Source organism: Eurytemora carolleeae, unplaced genomic scaffold (genome assembly GCF_000591075.1).
Source record: "Eurytemora carolleeae unplaced genomic scaffold, Eaff_2.0 scaffold622, whole genome shotgun sequence".
NCBI classification, from domain to species: Eukaryota; Metazoa; Arthropoda; class Copepoda; order Calanoida; family Temoridae; genus Eurytemora; species Eurytemora carolleeae.
This window is the reverse complement of record NW_019396518.1, coordinates 52,853-79,817: the sequence shown is the minus strand read 5'-3', so window position 1 is coordinate 79,817 and position 26,965 is coordinate 52,853. Positions and strand designations below refer to the sequence as shown.

Below are 26,965 nucleotides of genomic sequence, written 5' to 3'. Positions count from 1 at the left end.
TAGTTCAACTACACACAAATTATATGAATTTTTATTTTGTATTACATTTATATTTACAAACATATATTTACATGTAGTTTCTGATGATAATTGCTGTCCCAGCTTTCACAAGTTCTGAACTAGGAACTTGAGTTGGGATTGAAAGATGAAGTACTAAAGATGAGCTCCCATTGGATAGAACTCTATTGGAAGTAATGTACATGGGACACATGTACATATCCACCCCCTCCGGTGTTGTACACTCAGATTTATTATAGAAATGTAGTGTTAGAGATGGAATAAGATGTTTACTTTTCTCCATGCAATGCTCTAAACTTCCCTTTATCAAATTAAACTCAGCATACTCCAGGACTAAACCTCTCAGCAGCAAGGTTTTGCTATCAGCCTTACTTTCACTGCAGTTTTCTTGAATAGATGTAGATACTCCAACATCATGATAAGGAACTTCTTCTTTATCACAGAAATCAAGTTTAGCAGCTTCAAACAATCTGAGAGGTTGCAGAATAGCTCCAAGTTGAATCCCAGTGGATGGATCTAACTGAAGCAAGTATCTAAGGTTACTGAACACGGTGTCTACAAACTCAAGAGAGTGCTGAACCCCAAGATCAGCCTGTTCAATCCATCCTGGAGGCACCTGGTAGTTTTCTAGATACATCAGTAGTTCTTCTAATCTAGGGTCTAGGAAACTAGTCCCCTCAATCTGATCTTCCAGTTCTTGTACTTGAATCAAAAGACTATCTTTTATTACAGTATATGCTTCAACTTCTTCTTGCAGGGTCCTGGCTAATCGGTCTGAGGGCTTTAAGGTTGGTAGAGTATCATTTAGCTTTTTCATATGGGCTTTCAACTCCGAGATAATACAACTTTTATTTTTATCTTTTAGTCTGTATGCATTCAGTAGTTTATCCAGGAGTTGTCTTGCTAAATTGCAGTTATTCTCAGTTTCAATAATTTGTCTTATGTTGTAAGCATCAAATTGTGTTCTTTGAGGCCAGCTCTTGACAGCATCTATATAGTCGGTAAAAAGGATCTTGTTTGGTACATGATAATGAGGAGAGTCAGAGAGCTTATATCTGTTCACAGTCAGAACATCTTCGTTCATAACTTCATCAATCAAAACATTTAACATTTCAAGATCTTGATTATCCTGAGTTCTGTGCTTCAGGTTACATTCTTTAATTAGGTGGATAAAGGCTGGGAAATTTATACCTTCAAACATTCTGATTACATTTCTCAAGCTATGCATAGCAAACTCTGCATCTACCATGTTGAACAGAGTTTTTAGAGACCATCCCTGTCTAGGGTAGAAGTTTCGTCCATTAAATTTGATAACTAGAAAGAGAAGAGAAAACAATAGTTTAGAATAGCTAATCTCTTTTCCAGGAGTTCCCGTCTCAAAGAGTTCTTTTGTAAGAAAGGTTTGTTGAAGAACATTCAGAAGTGTGTCTTTCATATCCTTGGCAGCTTCAATTACAAACTTGGAACAGTTTCCAGGTACCAGGGACCCTAGGGTTGATACAGGGTCTGATGTAAACCAAAGTCTGAAATCTTGATTAAGATCTGTAGAGGTTGATACAAGGATGAAAATCTTTTCCATATTAATCCTTGCTTCCTTGGAGAACTGACAGTTTTGAATAATCACCCAGGAGCCATCTTTCAAGCTATGTTCCACGGAAGTACAAATAGTTTTGAGTTGATCCGTATTCAAACTGAATATGTTCAGGCCGCGAGTTTTATCCTTGTGTCTTACTTTCCTTAATTTTCTAACCATCTCAAGAGGTTGGCGGTTCTCTGCTAACAAAAGCAAAATTGGCATTTTAGGACAACTGTCTGACAGAATTCTTCCTAAATCATTCGGCATTGGCTCAACAAACTTATATCCCAAATTTTCTGAAATAAAGGATTCAAAAATTTCCAGAAATTTGTCTGGTCTCAGAATTTTGATAATGATTAACTTGTGCAGCCTTGTTAGCCTTGTGTTCCAGGGCTGGTGAAGAGGAAGGTCATCTGGTTCAACTGCATCAAAAATGATCTTCCATTTTCTATCATTGTCATGAAAATCCTGGACAATCCCTTTGAAGCAATCCAATTGTTCTAATTTACATACATGGTTCCATTTTTCATCGGACAACCATAGTGAACATGGATTAGGTAGGTCGGATGGTTTAACCCTTTCCAATAACACTCTGATTTCCAATTCACTGATTAATTCTCTATGCAACATGAGATCTACACAGAGTAGAAAGGAGAATGTATCTTTATCCTCTATATATACAGACTGGGATACTTGAACAAAACAGTTGAATGTTAAATGATCGCAAAGATATCGGATGCGCTTGGTCAAAACCTTAGATTTGTTACTATTCTCTATCGACGATTGGAAAAGGTTTAAAAACCATTTAAATGAGAATGTATAGACTGGGTTTAACACTTCTAACTTTTTAATAGTGTTTAGAAGTGTTGCTCCATGTTTAGCTATTGTAATATAGCTGGCATTGATTTCTTCTATCTCAGTTTGCATGGCAAGCAGTTTGGTCTTTCTTAGTAAACAACTCTGAATTTCTACAAGGTTGTCCTGAACCTCCTTGCAGGCATTCTCGTGTTCTAAAATGTTTCCATCAGTATTAAGAAGTACCCTGATAATGTTACTCCTATTCTGATCCAAGATTTTTGATGTCTCACAGAACCTGTTTACAAAATATTCTGTCTTTTGACGAATATCAGTTCGTTCTCTGGAAACCACCATTCTTCTTAAATTATCTTCAATGCCTTGTTTAGTCGATACACAATTAATGAGAAGAAGATGGATTTGAACATATGGGCAAAATGTTATTGCCTTGGATTCAGTGCTGAAAATCAATCTGAAGTTTTTGTTAACTTGAACTATTTTAGTCCCTATTTCAACCTTTTCCATTCCTTCTTCAGTGAAGTATTCCTTCCTAATAAGTCTGTTCAATGATGAGTCTATAGTATTTTTAATATTCATGATCAAAAGAGGATATCCTTTCTCAACAGCATCAACTAAATGCTCTACAAGGTCCTGATCGTCTACATTGATTGAAACTAACCCGTTCTTCTTTTGGACCTTCTGAAGCCAGTGAACGGTTTGATTGTCAGGATCTAGTAAAAGAGGCCATCTTGGTGATAACTTCATGACAAGTGCATTTGTTATATAGTATCTGATATTTGGTAAACCAAGCAGCTCCCACTGTAATACTTCCGTCTCGGAGAGAATGAGAGAGAATCTTAAATCTTCATTGGAAAAGGGAAGTTTCCATTTAAAAAGGATATTTTCAATTTTTGTTTGAGCATCTTGTCGATATGTTTCTGGAAATCCAGAAAGATAGAATAGTAAACTTGACAGGTGGAGTATATTTCCGATCAATGTTTCTAAATATTTTTCTTGCTTTTCTTTTTCCTCGCCCCACCAAGCATTCTCATTTTGTAAGATTTCCAATAGTTCTTCACCTCGTTGTTTCTTAAGCGCCATGAAGCTTGATTCCTCAACCAACTCCTTTTTCTTTTCCTTATTTTCATTCATCTGCTGATTAGTCTCCTTTATGCGATCTTGTTGATCCTCAACTTTACCTTTTTTCAAGTGATACTCTTGTTTGGCCTTTTCGTATTTAATTTCTGCTTCCTTCAAATCATCTTTCTTGGCCTGATTAGCTTCGTCAATTGTTATATAGGCTTCAGTCAGTTTAACCCATTTACAAATAGTCTCCCCAACTATTGAAGATTTAGCAAGAGCACTTGGTTCAAAATCACTATTAACATAATCATTTCTTAGAATAGAAAGCTTCTCTTCAGAAACCTTTTCTTTTTCCAACATTTCCAAATTTGAAACAAAGTCTGCGGTCTGAAGAAGACGTTTACCTGGACCCCAATAATCAGGAACCTCCTCAGCATCCTTCTTTTTACTGGAGGGATCTGGTATCATATCAGGATTAATATCTAGAAGTAGACAGAGAGCTGCCATGGTTCTTTTCAATAGAGCACTTGGTTTCTTCAGCTGACATGGCTGTTGTAATTCAAGTGGAGAACAGTTTTTTAGATATACTATGCAAGCATTTATCTTCTCATTGACATTTTTGAATTCATTTTCACAAATTTCTCTTACATTATTCAGTATTTTCTGTTCACTTTGAAGTCGCTCTTCTTCAATTAATAAATCGGCATTTAATGTTGCAAGAACTCCATTTTCTGATTCCAACTGAGTTTCAAGTTTTTTAAAGTCTTCATCCAGTGTTTCACCCTGAGTTTGTAGATCTGCAATATCTTTCTCCAGACTACTGATCTCTTTTTTGATCCAACCATACTTCAGAAGGATGTCTTCATAAAATTTCTTTTTTGCTGTCAAACTAGATAGATAGGAGGTGAACATTCTAGAATAAGATCGGGTACAAGAGAGAAATGAGGATGGTGAAATGTCAATTTTAATAGTTGATGTAGTATTGATGTCTTCAGCCAACTTTAGCATCTCATAATAAACTTCTTTCACACTTCCAGTCAGAGCTTTTCGTTCTTCACGATCTATCACAAGTTCTTCAAAGAATGTTTCTGCAACCTTTTGTAATGCATCATCAGGCCACTGCTGGAAGATGGATATTGTTGAGCTATCAACAATTCTAGGATATTTTCTACTTATTATTGTCAGCACTTTAGAACCAACTGATAGTTTCATGATTATATGGAGATTTGCTCTACATCGCTCTTTAAACTTGGTAAACAATTCTGCAGGACTCAGTTCTGATTCACATCCCTTGGACCTTTTCAAAAAGTTATGAACTTGCTCAGTAATTTCATATCTCTCCTCCACTGAGAATAAATTGGGCAGATCAGAGCTTGTCAGAAATGTATTGATATCATTCAGATAAACATCATAGTCCAGCATTTCAGGATTTATGAAAAGAATACAGCATTTCCCCAGACCTCCAGCATTTCTCAGCAGGTTTTTAAAATCATTCCTCCAATCTTGAAATAAAAAGTCTTCTCTAATAGGCGGAGTATACATAAGAGCATTTTTTAGGATACTTGCAACTCTAGTGGTCAGCTCCCTTCCAGTTCCAGCCTCTCCGAGGAGAATAATGTTTCCATTTTCCATACTGAGCATTCTGCAAACCTTGCTCAGATTCTCCATAGAATACTTAAAGGTGTCAAAGTTGAACTTTTCCTTTGGCATTTCCTGAAAGTGTTGATTAATAGCTTGTTTGGTTTGCTTGGAAAACTCCTCAAAACTGGTAATTTCTTGATAAAACTGTTTTTCCTCTTCTTTAATAAAATTACCAAACATTAGGTTCCGCAAATTCATCTCAGTCACGAACCCGTCTACCTTTCCGAGATGCTCAAAGGCAGAATCAAAGTTTTCTCTAAAAATCACTTTAACACAGTGTTTTATATTCTCAAAAAGTATTCCTGTATCAGCGGGTGAAACCAGCTTGTCATTGAATACCCTGAGAACCTCATGAACCCAAAGTCTAGTAAACAACTTCTTATTGTCTGAGAGTTCACGAGGTAGAAGCATACATCCTTGCAGCACAGCAGCAATATCTCGTACATTAAACACATAATGTGGTTTGCTGGGTATTTGAAGCAAGTTTTGTCTCAGTTGATTGTGAATATATATTGAGGATTGAACAAGAGGAGCCACGACTCCTGATGCTTCTGGTTGAAAAGATCTGGTTTTAAAAAACATGTTCATCTTTGTCGCAAATATTTTCTGTAAAGAATCATCACTTGGGTAAGTGCAGGAGACTGCATGAAAATGCCTCAATGTTCTACTTGAGAGCTCTTGGTTCATCCCAGGTCTAAAGTTTGCACAACAGACAATGTTTGTATTCTTTAGTTCATAATCATTGAACTCTTCAAAATCAAACATTTTTTTGTGATCTAGAAACAAATGAATAAATTCATTTGGGATTTGATCTCCAAACTCATCAGGCAAAGGCAATCCAAAATTGTCCAAGAACATGACGAACTTTTTATCCGTCTTTGATCCATATGATCGAGGCGACTTCTTAGTGAGAGAAGAAATGAAACTTGAATAAACAAATTTAGATGTTATGTTAGGTGTGAAGTTTAATATGTGATAATCATACACATCTAAATTTAGATCATTATGGAGCATATCAGTGATATAAGTTGATTTGCCTGTACCTCTTGGTCCCAGGAGCAGGAAAGGTTTATTCATTTTCAAGGATGCCTCTAAAATATTGACATATCTTGAGCTATCTATTGTAGGGATCAGAAGATTTGAAACGTTGTACACATCTGGGATTTCTGTATTTTTGATGACATCATTCCAGTGCTTCCATTGTCCTCTAGCTTTGAAATCAAAAACAAAATCAAAGATAACTCCTTCAACTGGGGGCAGAGCATCAAACTTTCCATTCAGGGACTGGGGAAGAGGATACCCTTGACTTTTTCCAAATATGATTTCTCTAACTCCAGAATCAAATTTAACTCGTTCATCTTGATCAAGTAAGCAACCTCCAATGGACCAGATCGAACCATAAACAACTGCAGCTTGAATCCAACCTCGGAGATACTTTCTCTCCTTCAGGTTTACCAGAGCATCCAGCAGTATTCGTTCAAACAGATCTAGACTGCATTGAACTAGATTGTTAGGTACAACTTGTCCTGCCAGCTTACAGGAGTTTAAGAGTTCTAATAGTGGAGGGAGCATCCATTCAAATAGTTCCCTTAGTAGAACATCATGCCCTTCTATCCATGCTTCCTGCTCAATTTTTCTCATCCATTTATCAAATATATTCTTCCATGGAAGACATGATCCAGGTATTGATATAATTCCACACCTGGAAAGGGTTGCAGGGGTTACATTGTCTAAACCAGAGCATTCAAATATTATCTTTGTGGTTGATTTAATACAAACTGTTTCCCCGGAGTCAAAATATACCAGTTTCTTAAAATCCATTGAAGAGTTGAGATTTTCTACCCATCTGTGATCCATAGGACCATCAAAAATGATCCAGTTTTCCTTATTTTCTAAAAAGAGCTCCCTAAATTTCTTGGATAGAATGCCGTTTTGCCAATTCACTCCAACCTGTGTTCCAAAAAGTTGTGATTTCTCCATGCTCTTAGGATTTATAATTATTTTCTTCTTGACATTTCTCCTCTGAGCAGCTAGGTTTAATATTGTAGTTTTACCAGAGTAAGTGGGACCAACAATAATTACAGCTTGTCCTTGATCAAGATACTTGGCGCATTTTTCTGCACGCTCTGCCTGAGAAACAAGATCAGTTTCAGAAAGATCTTTGTCCATCTTCATTACTGTTTTAAGTATATCCTTGACTACAACTGTATCTGACAGTTGAAGAGTAGGAACTATACACTCTAACAATGCATTAGCTACTATCTCTTCTTCCTTGACATTAGTTTTCTTCTTCAAGGTTGTTCTTGACAGTTCTAGAAATTCTCCTATTTTTCTTAATCCAAACTGATACTGCTTCTTCTTATTAAACTGACTATTGAATACGTTTTGAAAGTCTGAAATACTATGAGCCAAAGAATCCACGTTTTTGAACCCAAAGGATATCAAAATAGTTTTAAGGATAATCTTTATATCAGGAGCTAGTATTGTTACTGGACGAAACAAAGATTTTAAACTTTCTGGAACTTTGTGTCTCCCAATATAGGAAGTGTGTCCTGTTTTCAGAACAAAATATCCAGACTCTATTGGAAGAGATTTTCCATTATCTAGAACAAGATTTTCTTCTTTCTGAAGAGTAGTTTGCTGAAGATTGTCCAGGAAGACGGAAGCATAAGACATGATTTCTGAATTAGCTCTGTCATAGTCCTCAAGTACTCCCCAGCACCCTGAGCTGGCTACTCCACACAAGAAGTTTGATATAGAGGAGAGTGTGTTCATTTCAGACCCAGAGAAGACTCTATACATGGTTCCTATATAAGCTGCTAGTTCTTTACCCAGAGAGGATTTACCCACATCACAAGGTCCCGTTATGCTTCCATAATAGTTTAACTGGAAAGCTTGAGCTAGACATATTACACCTTGATGAGTCTGAGGAGTCATTACTAGTCTTTTCACACTCCCAATATACTCATACCTGTAGGATATTGTTACATTGAACACTGAGACCTGGAGCTCATTTTCAACCATCAGCATTCGAATCTGAGAACTCCAAAGGAAATCATTTTCAGACGTTATTCTATCCCTGTAGACTTTCTCTGTCACCTCTTTAAAGTATAGCTGTTGTATGATCATAGATTTGACACAGATTTGGAGAGGTTCAGTGAGATCATTGGTTTGGAGAAAATCAATCATGTATTTCACATCATTTGTCAGCTTTACAAATTGTTCTTTCAAGGCCTGCTCCCCTCCTTTAATTGCCTCCTGGATGTCCAGTGTCCAGAGCAGATGTTGAACTGCTAGAATAACTTGAGAAGGATATTCATCCAACAGCTCAGTTTGCTTGGAGTTACTCAAGGTATCTTTAGCAGAGAAAAAAAGTTGGGTTAAAGTTCCAAACATATGATTTTCCAGCTCTGTTAACCATTTCTCAACACAACCCTTGGCTTCCCTAGGTTGAACAGGGTATGTAAATGTAACTGTCTCATTAGACGGACTGATGATGGAGTGGATTTCCTGAATCTCATTGAACTCAAGACTTTGAATTCCTTCGAATATCTTCTGGCAGTATGGAGAAACCCTGGTTGGATCTTTAGTTTCGGAGACCACATTCAATATATCCTGGTTGGAGAGGAAGAAAAATCTTGGAAAACTTGTTTTCTTCTCTTCAACAAACTGATTTACTCCCTGGTCAATAACACCTATAATCTCTAAACTTAACTTTAACTGTTCCAGCATCCCTTGCTCTCCTGCAGACACAAGAACTCTGGGGTCCTTGCTGATGGAGCTCATAATACCCTTCCAGGTCTTGTCCACGTCCTTAAACAGGTTGCTTTCTGCTTGGAGGGGACGGACTATTTCTTCTACTCCGAACATGGACTCCATATACAACCATTTTTTCTGTACCTCCTGCCATACCCTGATACACTCCTCTATACGGAGTAGTTGACTCTCCCAACCCAAAACTTCCTTCTCGAAAGGTTTAAAGTAGGGAGAACCTCGCATAGCTTGGGTTTTTGTCAAGTGATCCTCTGAAAAAAAAGTAAAATAAAAACTAAGAATTTTGTATAAAAATTAAATATTACCTAGATAAGATTCTATTAGATCTACTGAGCCTAGTATCTTGTTTGCTGTATCTCTATATTTGACAGTTTGAAATGATATATCATTCCATTGACTTTTCATTTCCTTCAAATTCATCTCTAGTGCATGCTCCTTGGTAGCAGCTACACTCACCTCTTCTAACTTCTCCATGAACGGTTCAAGACTGAGTTTTAGGATCTTTCTCAGACTAGACCCGGAGTTTGGAGTAATATCATACCCTATGATATCTGACATGAGAGTCCAATGTCTAGCTCGGATTCCCGGATTACAGAGACAGGACACAACCCGGATATTCTCTGTAAACTTACTGATAGCTGTGATAGTCAGTGCACAGATCTTAAGCGGAGGTGGAAGCTGCTCTGGGTCTGCATCATCCAGATTCATCTTGGAATATTTAGATTCTCCGTCCAGCGCAGCCTGCTTAAACTTAGATTTAAATAGTTTCTGAAGTTTGACCATCTCTACCGAGAACTCGTCGATATCGCTAGTAATCTGATGAGAGTTTAGATCTAGAAACGCTCCGTCCATCCATTTCTTCTCAGCCTTCTGCCATTTCAGGACGGTGTTGAAAAGTCGGGCATAGGGTTCAATCTCGGCCTTCATCTTCCCCTCCCCGGTGCTGATAGTGGAGATGTCCCCGACGCCTAGGTAGGAGGTCTGCGGGAACTTGAATAGAGCTTCCTCTTCGTTTACCCAGCAGATAGTATTCTCTAAACTCTTCAGCTTATTCTGGAGCAACCTTGGGAGAGAGAGAAAATTAAAACAATAAAGATGATATCGCAGGGCGGGATATTTATTTTCATTATTAACAATGGTTGGTTACCTTTAAACCTTAGTCTGAGCAAACTTGTTAAAGATATTCTTGTATTTCCATTTTATTGTGGTTTCTCTAACAAAGAGAATTGCGGATTTGTGTTGGATAGTGCTCAGGAAGAAAATGTATAGAATTCAACACTTTTTAAGGCAGCAAATTGACGAAATCTTCCTCAATGTTGCTCAGATTAAAGTGAATTAAGCATGCAACTCTTTAATGTACTGTAGTGAATCAAGCATAGAACTCTTTAAACGTACTGTAGTGAATTAAGCATGCATCTCTTTAAACGTACTGTAGTGAATCGAGCATGCAACTCTTTAAATGTACTGTAGTGAATCAAGCATGGAACTCTTTAAATGTACTGTACTGAATCAAGCATGGAACTCTTTAAATGTACTGTAGTGAATCAAGCAAGGAACTCTTTAAATGTACTGTAGTGAATCGAGCATGCAACTCTTTAAATGTATTGTAGTGAATCAAGCATGCAACTCTTTAAATGTACTGTAGTGAATCAAGCATGGAACTCTTTAAATGTACTGTAGTGAATCAAGCATGCAACTCTTTAAATGTACTGTAGTGAATTAAGCATGCATCTCTTTAAATGTACTGTAGTGAATCAAGCATGCAACTCTTTAAATGTACTGTAGTGAATCAAGCATGCAACTCTTTAAATGTACTGTAGTGAATCAAGCATGGAACTCTTTAAATGTACTGTAGTGAATCAAGCATGGAACTCTTTAAATGTACTGTGGTGAATCAAGCAAGGAACTCTTTAAATGTACTGTAGTGAATCAAGCATGGAACTCTTTAAATGTACTGTAGTGAATCAAGCATGCAACTCTTTAAATGTACTGCAGTGAATCAAGCATGGAACTCTTTCAATTAGTTAAAATAAATAAATCCAAGTAACAAGAACCACTAATCCCATAATATTAATTTTTTTATATAAAATATATCTAACCTAACTTCATATGTGTACTGTTGGATATTTTTCATCTCTCCGAGATCCTCAAGTTCTTTTACTCTACCATTTAGTTTAACCAACTCCTTCGTAATATTCTCCGACTTACTCTGCAACCTCTCTTCGAACCTGGCCTTGCAGTCCTCCACTATCTCTGTGTTCTGCTCAAATACAGGTTTAATCTTCTGGGGCCAAGCTAGGGTGGTTGTATTCAGGTTTATATCCTCCTTGGAGAAGATGTGAACATCAATGAGGTAGAGGAGATGACCCTTGGAGCACTCGATCTCCTCCTTCAGAGAGTTCATCACCTTGTTCTTCACGTTCAACATATACTCACCCAGGTTAATCATCTCCTGGGTACTCTCCGGGGGCCTGCAAATATACTTTGTTTCAGGGCAGCATAGTGTAGACGAACTTTAGCTGAAGGATTGCCACAAACTCAAATTTTCTAAAACCTATATTTATGCAAACTGATTGTGTAAACCATAAATTTTTAAAATTTACACTTTATAATCTAGAACAACTCATATTTTGAATATCATAGTGTACGAAAACGAGTTGCAGAGACACAGAGATTAAAAAATTTAAGTTTGCGTCTAGAACTCAGTCCTGTTGTTTTTTAAATCTATATGTCTATATGGAGGTTGATTTAATTTAGGACGAATGCAATTTTTAGTATTGTACCAGCAGTTTAAGAGCAAGAAACGTTAGAAAGTAGAGCTGAGCAATCTGAATTGGTCCGTGTGTAAATGTATGGAGAGAAGGTTGAGTTACAAGGTTTCTCCCCTAATCCTGGAAATAATACCTTAGTGCTTTTTGTTCTATCTGGAGGAAGGATTGACAGATGTTTTCATTCTCTCCTCTGCAACAATTACAGAAGAAATATAAATAAATAAATAAATAAGTAAATAAGTAAATAAGCTAATAAGTAAATAAGTAAATAAGTAAATAAGTAGATTAAGTAAATAAGCAAATTAAGTAAAAAAGTTAATATTTAAATATGTAAATAAGTAAATTAAGTAAATAAATAAATATGCAAAAAAGTAAATATGTACATAAGTAAGTAAGTTCATTAAGTAAATAAGTTAATAAGTAAAAAAGTAAATACGTAAAGAAGTAAAGAAATAAATCAGTTAATAATTAAGTAAGCAAATAAGTTAATAAGTAAATAACTAAATATGTACATAAGTGAATAGAAAAATAAATGAATAAGTAAATAAGTAAATACGTAGATAAGTAAAGAAGTGAATAAGTAAATCAGTAAATAATTAAATAAGCAAATAAGTAAACCAGTAAATAAGTATTAAGTAAATAAGTAATTAAGTATCTAACTAAGTATCTAAGTAACTTAGTATCTAATTAACTACAGTAAATAAGTAAATGAGTAAATAAGTAATAATTAAATTAGTAAGTAAGTAATAAGTAAATAAGTAAATAAGTAAATAAGCAAATAAGTAATAAGTAAATAAGTAAATAAGTAAATAAGTAAATAAGTAAATAAGTAAATTAGATCGAAAAATCTGAAAGGATAGATAAACTAAAATAACTATAAAATAGATATATATAGATAAAATGATGCGATACAAAGTTAAGAAATAAATAGAATGACTGTAAGTAAAATGTAGCTAATTTACAGATAAATATGTAATTAAACGGAAAAAACTAATTTTTTTTTTTGATCCTAATATTGAGTGAAAAGAATAGTTTGGAATTGGAACTTATTTATATTTAAACGGGAGCAAACCTGTAAGTATCCACTACGTTCTTGAGAAGCGTATTGGAGAGTTTACGGGTTGCGTCCGCTAAACTCCTTCTCAGCTTCTCACAGTCCAATCTAAAGACAGATATCAGGACTAGTTTGGAGTGTAAGACCAGGACCAGTGTCCGAATTTAATGAATTTAAGCCGGGTCTCTAATTCCCCCAAAACCGGTTTCAATTGAGCGCCGGCTTAAATCTTGAAATAAGTAATACAATTTTAAGTGAAACCAACAATATTGAGCCGCGGCTTATATTTACCACCACATCTGAGAACTTTTAAATGCATAGAAAGACCTTACTGAAGTCTTATTGGTATGTATGTGAAAAGTAAGAGATTGGTTAGTTGGTTTGATACAAAAAGAGGAAATTTAATCCTTTCTGTACCAATAAACTTAATTCAATAAACTTATAATTCCGAGCGGTAAATACAACTAGTTTTAATAGGAATAGGAACAAATTTTTACCAATTTTTTAAATTTGTCAAAATATTTTAAATGTGGTTCGTTGGTTTTAACTTAATCAGAAATGAGATATTTGAAGAGAAATTAGAGTGCAAGGTTGGTTGAGCTAGCTTGGAGAATATAGATGGTTCCCGGCTCTACCATGGTATGTACTATGCATACATATAGTGCTTTAACAGGGTGAGATGGCAAAATCATTGTCATTATAATTCAAGACAAACTCTGTTTGATACCATGATAACTAAAAGTATCCAGAATTAATTTCTAAACTCTATTTTAAGTAAATGTACTTTTATAACATCTTTTTAAAACTAATAACGAACAAATACTCCATCTACAAATAATTTCTGACGTAAATTTTATTCCACCCCCTAGTGGATTTTTTATTTCTCCCCCTTTAGTATAAAGTTTGATATGTATCCGTCTAATAAAATGTATAGAACTGAGGTATACTGCCCCCCCCCCCGTACCTACTGTGCAGGGTAGATGAGAATACATAGTGCATACTTAATTCCGTTGTACTTAGGTTTAGGGTACGGATTTTCCCGTTTGGTAGTGTCTGTTCCGGTCTAGTTCTGGCATGTGTCTAGTTCTGATACCTTCGTTTCCAGTGTAGTTCTGATACACTGTGCTTCTGTCTATGTCTGGTATACTGTTCTTCTGTCTAGGTCTGGTAAATTGTGCTCCTGTCTAGGTCTGGTATACTGTGTCTAGGTCTGGTATTCTGTACTCCTGTCTAGGTCTGGTATACTATGCTCCTTTCTAGGTTGGTATTCTGTGCTTCTGTCTAGGTCAGGTATACTTTACTCCTGTCTAGGTCTGGTATATTGTACTCCTGTTTAGGTCTGGTATACTGTATTTCTGTCTAGGTCTGATATACTGTGTCTAGGTCTGGTATAATGTGCTCCTGTCTAGGTCTGGTATACTGTACTTCTGTTTAGGTCTGGTATACTGTGTCTAGGACTGGTATACTGTGCTCCTGTCTAGGTCTTGTATACTGTACTTCTGTCTAGGTCTGGTATACTGTACTCCTGTCTAGGTCTGGTATACTGTGCCTAGGTCTTGTATACTGTACTTCTGTCTAGGTCTGGTATACTGTACTCCTGTCTAGGTCTGGTATACTGTGCCTAGGTCTGGTATACTGTACTTCTGTCTAGGTCTGGTATACTGTAAAGAATAGAGTACCTGACAAAAGTAAAATATTCGAGGGATGATATCTCCTGTGTTTTCTCAACATGTCTGATATATTAAACATTCCTTGTATTACATAGAAATACAATAAACTGGATACTCTTTATATAATAACTCTTTAAATGTACTGTAGTGAATCAAGCATGCAACTCTTTAAATGTACTGTAGTGAATCAAGCATGGAACTCTTTAAATTAGTTAAAATAAATAAATCCAAGTAACAAGAACCACTAATCCCATAATATTAATTTTTTTATTTAAAATATATCTAACCTAACTTCATATGTGTACTGTTGGATATTTTTCATTTCTCCGAGATCCTCAAGTTCTTTTACTCGACCATTTAGTTTAACTCAAGATATCCAAGGTTTACACCATCAGGTTGCAAAGACATAGAGATTAGAAAAAATGAGTTTGTGTCAAAAACTCAAATATTATTGAAATTATTTCTAAAAGTTAACCTTGGGTTTTTTCTTGATGAAGTTTTCAATTTCCTTCCTTGCCCTGCCATCTATTAGAAAATCAAACTTCGCGTAAACCTTAAAAAAAATCTGTGATGTTCAGTTTTCAGAAACATTTTCAGGAACATTTAGATTTTTGAGTACTGCATAAAGTGTACGGTACTGCATAAAGTGTACGGTACTGCATAAAGTGTACGGTACTGCATAAAGGGTATCGTTGAACGGGTTTTAAACCCGGGTTTTAAAACTGGTTTTCACAACGATACCCTGTCTTAAGTTTTGGGCTGCATAAAGTCTACAATGTTGAATGAATGTAATCAAAGTTTTAAGCAAGACATTTTCAATTGCCACTTTTCAGAGAAACCGCAAATTAAATTGATCGGTTAAAGGGAGTGACCGGCTGTGTAATGTAGTTGAACTGATTGTGCAGTGTTGTGGAAAACTTCTTTTGGATTCATTTGAGACATATTAAACTTTTTAAAGATCTGTAAATCCTGAGTTTGAGCGCAAATTCGATGTTCGAAACTCCTACTTTGGGGGTGGATACGTTTTCAGAATTAGTTTTTTTAATTATTAAATAACGACGAAAATAAAATATAAAAAAGTTCTACAATAAACTACAGACGTCATGTAAAGGAACATGTTGAGAAAATAAAAATTAATCTTATCATCGAAAATAAGTATTCTTGTTCAATTATTAGTTTCTATTTTCTCATTATTCTGGTTTCTCATTAGTCACAAAGATTTTCACAGATTTTCTAGAATTATTATTGAAAGACGACATTTAAAGAATTTGTAGAAATCTGCGAAAAAAATTCAAAGAAGAAAAGAAATTCAATATAATAATGAAAACGAAATAATCGATTTTAGCATTGATTTATTGACCAATTTCTTTTGAGAAATAAGTTCCTAACCATCTAATTACTTTTCTAGTGAGAAAAATGATTTTGAAAAGATTCCGGTTTCTAGAGTACCGTTGTAAATCGGGCATTGCCATCTATCCATGTAGGGCCACTCAAAACTTCGTTTAAAATTTAGATTCTATTTAAAAAGTATGAATCTGAAAGAATTTAATTTTGAAAAGAATAATAAAGTCAAACCACATAAGTACTCCAGTATAGAACGTACAGGAAGAAACTTTGTTAACGATCTAAAACAATTATAAAGATTCTCAGGTTGAACTCGGTTTTCTGGATTATAAATATTCTTTAAATGATATATTAACTGGCATGTCCTAGGAAGAAACGAATAAACAGCTGCATGGAACCACGAATTAGTTAAAAAGGCTGAATAAATACACTCCAATCGTCTTTGAAGTTTTATCTTTTGTGGGTAACCATGTATTTGAGAATTTTTCTCTGGGTTGGGTTTTCAGCAGTGCTGAAAAGGTGTCTGGTTCCTTTACCTGTGCTGAGTAGGTCTCTGGTTTCTAGTTCCTATACCTGTAATGAGTAGGTATCTGGTTCCTTTACCTGTGCGGAGCAGGTTTCTGGTTCCTTTCCCTGTACTGAGCAGGTTTCTGGTTCCTTTACCTGTGCGGAGCAGGTTTCTGGTTCCTTTCCCTGTACTGAGCAGGTTTCTGGTTCCTTTACCTGTGCTGAGTAGGTTTCTGGTTGTTTTACCTATGCTGAGTAGGTCTCTGGTTCCTTTACCTGTGCTGAGTAGGTTTCTAGTTCCTATACCTGTGCTGATAAGGTTTTTGGTTCCTTTACCTGTGCTGAGTAGGTTCCTAGTTCCTTTACCTGTGCTGATTAGGTTTCTGGTTCCTTTACCTGTGCTGAGTAGGTTTCTGGTTTCTTTACCTATCCTGATTAGGTTTCTGGTTCCTTTACCTGTGATGATTAGGTTTCTGGTTCCTTTACCTGTGCTGATTAGGTTTCTGGTTCCTTTACCTGTGCTGATTAGGTTTCTGGTTCCTTTACCTGTTTTGATTAGGTTTCTGGTTCCGTTACCTGTGCTGCATAGGTTTCTAGTTCCTTTACCTGTGCTGATTAGGTTTCTGGTTCCTTTACCTGTGCTGAGTAGGTTTCTGGTTCCTTTACCTGTGCTGAGTAGGTTTCTGGTTCCTTTACCTGTGCTGAGTAGGTTTCTGGTTCCTTTAACCAATCCTCTATAGCAATCTTTATATCGGAGAGAGCTTTCTTGATAAAATCCTGAGGTTTCCCAACCCATCCTTTCTCCGTCCTAAGTTTGAAACTTGTCTCCGAACTTGAGATGGTTCTTTCTTTCATCTTTTATTCCCTTTTAGCAACAAGAAGCTGGAAGAATTAAAGAGTTCGGAGCTTACATTTAGGTTCAGAAATACTCAGAACTGAAAGAGACTTTTTACGAATTACTACTTAGGGTATCAGGGGACTGTACACAATTTTCTCAGACCTGAATGGGACTGTACACAATTTTCGCAGACCTGAATGGGACTGTACACAATTTTCTCAGACCTGAAAGGGACTGAACACAATTTTCGCAGATATGAAAGGGACTCTTTACTAATTACTTCTTAGGGTATCATGGGACTGTACACAATTTTAGAAGACCTGAAAGGGACTTTCTACTAATTTATACTAAGAACTTTTGCTACTTAGAACATAATAAAACTGTTTATGCAATTTTCCATTATTTAAAGGAACTAATTTCTAACTTTTTACTTAAAGGAGATTCTTTCCCATTAATACTCAAAACTTTAATTTGTCCAAATTCCCATTTTAATGAGATGAGCTTTTTTACTCAGATTTTCTGTTTTCTATGAATTTATGTTGGAAAGGCGCATGGAAAAAGTCTCCAGAAAAAAAACCTGGAAATAAAAACTTCGGTACAAAAGTTCCAATTTTCTGAAGTCCTAGATTCCTTTTTCCAATAAAGTCTCAGGAAATAAGATCACAGGAATTAAAGTCATAAAGAAAATATATCCAAAGAAAAAAAACCAAGAAAAAAAGTACTAAGTCTTGAGAAAATGAGGTCTCATAAAAAGTTATTTTCTGCTACGCATCTGCATATTGAATATAGTTATAGTATTTATTTTCAAACACAAAATACAAAATAATATGATGGTTCAGCTTAAAATAAAACACAAAAAAAAATTTATCATGAGCCAAATGAAAATATGATGTTTGATAATTTTGTTTGATCGTTTTTTTTGAAACAAAGTATACATATTGAAATCTCAACTAAGTATACATTCATTGTGCATTTACAAGTAGATAATTAGTCAGCACTTAAATAATCAAAACATTTTCAGGAATGCATTCATTGAACTTATAAATACATATTGATTCAGCCAGGGGTGTTTTTTATATAAATTGCCATTTTTTCCATGGTTGTAAACATCCTTTGTTCCCATGCATTTTTCGCTATAAGTGGATTTTTTTCTGGGGACTTTTCGTATAAAATCAAACTGGAACCAGAAAAAAAAATTCTAGAAAATAAAGTCTTAAAATGGTAGAACTTTAATTCCAGTGATTTTTTATTTCAAGGACTTTTTTCCGCAGGACTTTTTTGTGCCACAATTTTGGACTTTATTTCCGAAAACTTTTTTGAAAGAACTTTTTTGGCTGTTACCGTTTTCTACAGTGGTAAGCGATTATATCAATACAAAGAAGACGACTTTTTTATTTAAGTTTTGATTATTTACAAGCTTTTTACGAATTAAAGGTAATTATAAGTAAAGAAAGAGAAGACTTTTATATTGATAGATTCTCTTGACTTCTATATTTATGAGTTTAACAGCATGAATTAAATCAAAATTGAAATCGAAAGTCGTCTTCATTGTATTGATATAATCGCCTACCACTGTATATAAACAAGCCTGATAATTCTTTACTCTGAATTAAGATCCTAAAGAAAGGGTTCATAAAACCTTCTTTTTAAAGCATTTTAACAATTATGACTTCAAACACAAATGTAAATTGTCATTTATTTCTAGATATTTTAATTATTTTAGATATTTTAGATTATCCGTCACCTAGATCAAATCAGAGATATCATATTTATGTATCCAAATGCATAAGAATTCATTTTTCACTAATTTTGTGGAATTTTTAAAATGTGGCCAGGCCATTATTATGCGTTCAAAATTTTAGAAAATATAAGACAAGTTATAGCCAACATGTTTAAAATTTTGGAATTTTTCTATCGAACAACCCACATTTTGAAAAACACATATATTTATTCAAGCTTTCAAACACGATTATAAAATGTATTTGGGCACCCTCAACTATTCTAAAGTTATCTCCATCTGTTGCCAGGCGAAATTTATAAAATTATCCACACAGAGTAGAAAATAAATAGAGTGCTGCTAACTCCCAAAAGTGTAAAACCGCCATTTTGTTTAACTGTCACCGTACTGTAGGCGTGCTTTACACATGTGTGGTCTATAACCGCGTTGGGGCACTGGAACTCCTTTCAGAAAATGGTACCAGTACAAACGTCGGACTCACAAACCTAAGACTTACAAACGTCGGATAGTGCAAACGTCTGACCAGTACAAACGTCGGACTGGTACAAATATTCTCATCCCTATATCTTTGCAACCTGATGATATAAACCTTTGATATACTTTCAAGCTTAAATTGTTCGATCTTATAGATTTCATAGATTGAAATATCAAGGGTTGCAAAGTATAGGCAACACAACATCAGAGTTTGTGACAAGAACTCAACTCCTTTGTGTTCTGTTGTTTATGAAGTGCTACTTTCAAAGGATGAGAACTATTCAGTACCTTTGATTTTCACGATAAATGAGTGATTTTTAATTTATTTCTTATTACATCAATAGTTTTTTTTAAAAACTTAACCAAAGTCCGACGTTTGTACTAGTCCGACGTTTGAACTAGTCCACCCTTTGTCCCTGTCCAACGTTTGTACCAGTCCTACATTTGATCCAGTCCGACGTTTGTACTGCAGTCCAAGGTTTGTAAGTCCGACGTTTGTACTGTCCGACCTTTTTAGCGTCGGACGTTTGTTGGTCCGACGTTTGTACCGGTACCAAAAAAACAATTAACTTGAAAATGATTTTAAATCAAATATTGATATTATTTTACCTTGACACCTATAAAAGTTAGTTTTACAATTTAAAGGGACAGACCGGCTATGCAAGGTAGTTAAACTGAATAAGCAGTGTATTGGACAAATTCTTTAGGATTCATTTGAGACATATAAAACGTTTCCACGATGTAAAATTACTGAGTTTGAAGGCAAAGTCGACGTTCAAAATCATGAATTTGGGTGTTTACATTTTCAGAATTGTTTTATTTAATTATTAAATAACGACGACAAAAAATTTGAATGTTTAGGAACATAATTCTCAAAATAAATTTGTCAATAAATCGAGATTAGAATCAATTATTTCCTCTTCCATCATTATATTGAATTTCTTATTTTCTATGAATTTGTACGCGGATTTCTACAAATTCTTTGGACTTTATTTCCGAAAACNTGAATAAGATTACTTATTTTCGATGATGAGTTAATTTTTATTTTCTCAACCTGTTCCTAAACAACAAATTAGTTTACTGTAGAATTTTGTAAACATTTTTTATCGTCGTTAATTAATGATTAAAAAAGACAATTCTGAAAACGAGTCCACCCAAAAGTACGATTTTGAACGTCGACTTTGCGCTCAAACTCAGGATTAACAGATCTTTAAAAAGTTTCATATGTTTCAAATGAATCCTAAAGAATTCGTCCAGAACATTGCATACTCAGTTTAACTACCTTACATAGCCGGTCTGTCCCTTTAAAAAAGAACAGCTTGTAACAGATTGGCCAGGGATGTATTGTTGTGATGTACTCTGCGTCTAATACAGAGCGTCCCATATCATATTAGATTATCTCTAATCTTATAACGAAAAAAATAAACCCTTAATACTCGAAAAACTTATCATTTTCCGCAAGAAAATTCTTATATAAGCCTTATGTTATTTTTCAAATTGATTCATTCTAATTAAATTTTCTTATTAGTCCCGAAAATCGCAATTTAGACCCTTTGACGGTCTAATATGATGTGGGACACCCTGTATGTAAACATTACGAGAAATGTACACGTTGAACTCCTATTTAGGTCCAAAGGGGCTGAAAATATTCATACCGAGTGGGAACTCTTATTTCTCCTCTATAAATTCTCTGCTCTGTGATCATCCATTGTTCTGTTGTGTGTTACTAGGCAAGTATGAGATCTAATTAGAAGAGGAAGATCTTAAATACAGAATACACAGATGGATTTGGTTTTCATTGTTCCCCCTAAAAAGTGTACACCCATAGAAGAAAATTTTCCTTAATGGTTTTAGCTGCACTGCTCGGCTCCCTAGTCTATCCTTGCTGAGCTTGGCCGAAACCTACCTTCGCCGTGGGACAGATACATTGTTTGCATGTTACCAGAAACCAGATGTCAAGCTGTACAGTACACATTTAGAATTATCAAACCTTAATCCTTTAATCCTTTCTAGTCTCCGGATCCAATATCATGCACTATTCAGTATATAATATTACATATTGCATATATGACAGATGGAACCCATTCTCTCTAATAGCTTCTCTCTAACTCTCAATCACGGAGTATATAAACACTGAGAGGGATTTGAACCGGACTTGAACACATGATCCGTTTACGTCACAACAATGCAGTTATTTCCATTACCTCACAGTTGCTAATTTTCTGGCTATTACCGTCCTATTATTGAAATCCAATGAAAATACTTAAGACATTAATATCGACATCGTTCTAATGTGTAAACCCGAACATGGATAAGGTTGGGTTCCTTGTTGAGTGTGACTGGAACGAACTGGTTTGATGATCCTGAGATCCAGGATTGTATGGTTGGAACTTCTCTCAGGAGTTTATTCATCTCCTGTACTACTGATACGATCATATCCGTCACCTAGATCAAATCAGAGATATCATATCCGTCACCTAGATCAAATCAGAGATATCATATCCGTCACCTAGATCAAATCAGAGATATCATATCCGTCACCAAGATCAAATCAGAGATATTATATCCGTCACCTAGATCAAATCAGAGATATTATATCCGTCACCTAGATCAAATCTGAGATATTATATCCGTCACCTAGATCAAATCAGAGATATTATATCCGTCACCTAGATCAAATCAGAATCAAATCAGAGATATTATATTGATGTTTGTTAACTTCCGCGGACATATTGTCTTGCGACAACTTACCAAATGTCACGTCCCGTTGTCCTAATCACAAAGATCGACAGTTCAATATTTTGTTTGCAATTATTTCGCTTTCAATTTTTTTAAGACAGTAAAACTTTGATCTAATCGTTAATTGTTAAACTAAATATGCTTTTACTCCATAGTGTGATACTTTTACTCCATAGTGTGATACTTTTACTCCATAGTGTGATACTTTTACTCCATAGTGTGATACTTTTACTCTATGGTGAAGTTTATACTTGTACTCAATTGTTAAAACTCTCAGTTTTTATATACGTACTCTATGGCTTAGTAAACTGTCTGTATATACTTGTACTCAATGGTTAAAGTAAGCTGTCTGTTTATACTTGTACTCTATGGTTAAAGTAAGCTGTCTGTTTATACTTTTTACTCTATGGTTAAAGTAAACTGTCCGTATATACTTGTACTCTATGGTTATAGTAAACTGTCCGTATATACTTCGTACTCTATGGTTAAAGTAAACTGTCCGTATATACTTGTACTCTATGGTTAAAGTAAGCTGTCTGTTTATACTTGTACTCTATGGTTAAAGTAAACTGTCTGCGTATATACTTCGTACTCTATGGTTAAAGTAAACTGTCCGTATATACTTGTACTCTATGGTTAAAGTAAGCTGTCTGTTTATACTTGTACTCTATGGTTAAAGTAAACTGTCTGCATATACATGTACTCTATGGTTAAAGTAAGCTGTCTGTAAATACTTGTACTCTATGGTTAAAGTAAGCTGTCTGTTTATACTTATACTCTATGGTTGAAGTAAGCTGTCTGTATATACTTGTACTCTATGGTTAAAGTAAGCTGTCTGTTTATACTTGTACTCTATGGTTAAAGTAAACTGTCTGCATATACATGTACTCTATGGTTAAAGTAAGCTGTCTGTAAATACTTGTACTCTATGGTTAAAGTAAACTGTCCGTATATACTTGTACTCTATGGTTAAAGTAAACTGTCCGTATATACTTGTACTCTATGGTTAAAGTAAGCTGTCTGTTTATACTTGTACTCAATGGTTAAAGTAAACTGTCTGCATATACTTGTACTCTATGGTTAAAGTAAGCTGTCTGTTTATACTTGTACTCTATGGTTAAAGTAAGCTGTCTGTATATACTTGTACTCTATGGTTAAAGTAAACTGTCTGTTTATACTTGTACTCTATGGTTAAAGTAAGCTGTCTGTTTATACTTATACTCTATGGTTGAAGTAAGCTGTCTGTATATACTTGTACTCTATGGTTGAAGTAAGCTGTCTGTATATACTTATACTCTATGGTTGAAGTAAGCTGTCTGTATATACTTGTACTCTATATACACTCTAAATTAAAAAGCCGTAATTAAGCGATAAAAAGTTAAAAATTGTTAAGTAAACTCTCAGTTTTTATTTATGTAATCTATGGTTTAGTAAACTGTCTTTATATATAAATATGCATTCTATGGTTTAGTGAACTGTATGTTTATATTTGTAATCTATGGTTTAGTAAACTGTATGTTTATATTTGTATTCTACGGTTTAGTAAACTGTATGTATATATTTGAACTCTATGGTTTAGTAAACTGTATGTATAAATTTGTACTCTACGGTTTAGTAGACTTTCTGTATATATTTGAACTCTATGGTTTAGTAAACTGTATGTATAAATTTGTATTCTACGGTTTAGTAGACTTTCTGTATATATTTGAACTCTTTGGTTTAATATACTGTCTTTATATATTTGTACTCTATGGTTAATTTAATAGTCTGTATATATTTTTACTCTATGGTTTAGTAAACTGTCTGTATATATTTACACTTTATGGTTAAGTAAGCTGTCTATATATATTTGTACTCGAGGTTTAGTGAACTGTCTTTATATATTTGTACTCCATGGTTAAGTAAACTGTCTGTATGTATATGTACTCTATGGTTAAGTAAACTGTCTATATGTATATGTACTCTATGGTTAAGTAAACTGTATGAATATATATATACTCTCCCAATACATAATCTGAGAAGTAAGTAAGCTCCAATAGAGTTATTACTAAGATCAATCATACATTACATATATATTTACAATATATAAATATAGTGCTCAGTGATTTTAGAAACATTGCTGATGACATGAAGATAAAAGATGAAAAAAAAACTTTTTTAACCAAAAAGAAATTAGAAATGCATACAGTTATCATAACTATATATAAAGTAGTAATCTCTGGTTTTTTGGATGTCGGGCCATAAAACTAATCTCTATTTGTGTTTGTTTGTTTGTATGTCCGATCAAAAACCCCTACACTGATTGAGAAGTTAATGACAAGTAGAACCGCAGAAATCTTTTTTAAATTTGTTTTAAAGTTCTCAGTTTAGTAGTTTAACTTTAATAAGGAAATTTAGCTTCCAGGCAGAGCTGGGTTCCCAGGCTAGGATCTGTATGTAAACACAGAAAGAAAACATATACTCTGTATTAAATAAAAGAAGTTGGATAGTGGTCAATATCTAACTCCAGTCTGTTTCTGACTTTTACAATTTAGATTACAATTCTCTCTTATACTCTACAATCATAGAGAATAGAATATATAGAGAGGAATTTAATTATATGTATCTATATATCTATGTATCTATGTATCTATTTGTCTATGTATCTATGTATCTATGTTTCTGTGTATCTATGTATCTGTGTATCTACGTATCTATGTATCTATGTATCTATGTATCTGTTTATCTATGTATCTATGTATCTATGTATCTTTGTATAATGTATCTATTTGTCTATGTATCTATGTATCTATGTTTCTGTGTATCTATGTATCTGTGTATCTATGTATCTATGTATCTATGTATCTATGTATCTATGTATCAATGTATCTATGTATCTATGTATCTATGTGTCTTTGTATCTGTGTATCTATGTATCTATGTATCTTTGTATCTATATATATATGTATCTATTTATCTATGTATCTATGTATCTATGTATCAATGTATCTATGTATCTATGTATCTATGTATCTATGTATCTATGTATCTATATATCTATGTATCTATGTATCTCTGTATCTATATATCTATGTATCTATGTGTACCTCTGTACAGGTTGGAGAGAACTCTATTCTCTTCCCTGAAAGAACTAACTCCATCTCAATCCTAAACAAAAATCCCAGGAATTAATGGAAACTTGTAAGAACAGGTTTTTATAATCAAGACTCTTCAGACAAGTATTCAAAGAGGGGCGAAGGTTCATTCCCCCCCCCCCTCCTCCCCTCCATTCGAAGTTCAATGGAAAAGGAAGCAATGGAATTGGAAAAACAACTATTGAACTACAAAGAGATTATTACACTAGTTAGAATAAAACAGAAGGTAAGGGGGGGGGGGTGTTAAATTAGCGTAAAGTAAACTTTTTGAACTGAGGTTTATTATTAACAAAAAGCATTTTGAAAAAAGTTTTAAAAAGCTACCTCGGAAGGGTTCTGTGATCCTGGAAGGCTTGAACATAGCTTGTAATACTTCTCATCAATAGATCCCTTAGCTGTATAGAGAGTAGAGCAGAGACACAGCTATAAAAGCTCTTTAACCTTTCCCCCTGAAAAATATAAAAACTCTTCAACCTCTCCCCCTGAAAAATATAAAAACTCTTCAACCTCTCCCCCTGAAAAATATAAAAACTCTTCAACCTCTCCCCCTGAAAAATATAAAAACTCTTCAACCTCTCCCCCTGAAAAATATAAAAACTCTTCAACCTCTCCCCCTGAAAAATATAAAAACTCTTCAACCTCTCCACCTGAAAATTTGTAAAACACTACAACATACCTTCATTACAAAGAAAAAAAGACTTAGAATGGTTTAACACACTAGTAACTATTGGATACCTTTTAATCCTTTGGTTATATTAGACTGGTTGAACTCACTAGTACCTACTGGATGCCTTTGATCCTTTGTTTATATTAGATTGGTTGAACAAACTGGTAACTGCCGGATACCTTTGATCCTTTGGTTATTTTAGATTGGTTGAACAAACTGGTAACTGCTAATTACCTTCAATCCTTTGTTTATATTAGACTGGTTAAACACACTAGTAACTGCCGGATACCAGGAGGTTAGAAGGGTCTCCTCTGTTTTCTCACATTCACTTTAAATATTATAGATATTTAGAAATGATTCTAATAACCCTACTTCTACAACTACTCGTAAATCTCATACTATTAATCCTACTCCTCATCCTTTTTCTAACCCTAATAATCCATTTTAATATTCTTCTTCTAACTAGTATCATCCTACTCATGTTCCTCCCATCCTAATCCTCTAACTCCTTATCCCTCCCATCCTATCCCTCTAACTCCTTTTCCTTCTTATTATCCTAATAAACCTACTTCTTATTCTTCATCCTACTCCTTGTCCTTATACTACTCCTTATCATCCTTCTCCTTGTCCTTATACTACTCCTTATCATCCTTCTCCTTGTCCTTTTACTACTATTTATCATCCTACTCCTTGTCCTTCTTCTACTCCTTATAATCCTTTTCCTTGTCCTTATACAACTCCTTATCATCCTACTCCTTGTCCTTCTTCTACTCCTTATAATCCTTTTCCTTGTCCTTATACAACTCCTTATCATCCTACTCCTTGTCCTTCTTCAACTCCTTATCATTCCACTACTTGTCCTTCTTCAACTCCTTATCATTCCACTACTTGTCCTTCTTCAACTCCTTATCTTACTACTCCTTGTTCCTCTTCAACTCCTTATCATCCTACTCCTTGTCCTTCTTCAACTACTTATCATTCCACTTCTTGTCCTTCTTCAACTCCTTATCATCGACTACTCTTTTTAAGGGTTGCTTCACTTTCTCCTTTTCTCTCTTCTCCTCTTCAGGGTTCCGAACCAGCATATTCACAATACCTGAACCAGAACCAGGATCATACCAGTGAAATGCATACCCGGAGAT

General features: G+C 34.6%; 2 protein-coding genes across 2 annotated transcripts; both read right to left on the bottom strand.

Annotated features, from left to right (window-relative positions):
- Nucleotides 1-47: 47 nt before the first annotated feature.
- Nucleotides 48-14,447, bottom strand: LOC111704757 (dynein heavy chain 7, axonemal). Its single transcript, XM_023477092.1, has 6 exons — nt 14,392-14,447; nt 12,731-12,820; nt 11,792-11,848; nt 10,987-11,358; nt 9,193-9,950; nt 48-9,138 (listed from the first exon to the last, which is right to left on the bottom strand). Exons 4-6 carry the CDS (start codon nt 11,334-11,336, stop codon nt 68-70), a joined length of 10,179 nt encoding a protein of 3,392 aa, XP_023332860.1. The 5' UTR covers nt 11,337-11,358; nt 11,792-11,848; nt 12,731-12,820; nt 14,392-14,447; the 3' UTR covers nt 48-67.
- A 7,107-nt stretch (nt 14,448-21,554) lies between these two features.
- LOC111704751 (dynein heavy chain 12, axonemal) lies at nt 21,555-26,908 on the bottom strand. Its single transcript, XM_023477086.1, has 5 exons — nt 26,796-26,908; nt 26,058-26,151; nt 25,481-25,671; nt 25,109-25,169; nt 21,555-21,728 (listed from the first exon to the last, which is right to left on the bottom strand). Exons 1-5 carry the CDS (start codon nt 26,906-26,908, stop codon nt 21,555-21,557), a joined length of 633 nt encoding a protein of 210 aa, XP_023332854.1.
- Between the last annotated feature and the right edge of the window lie 57 nt (nt 26,909-26,965).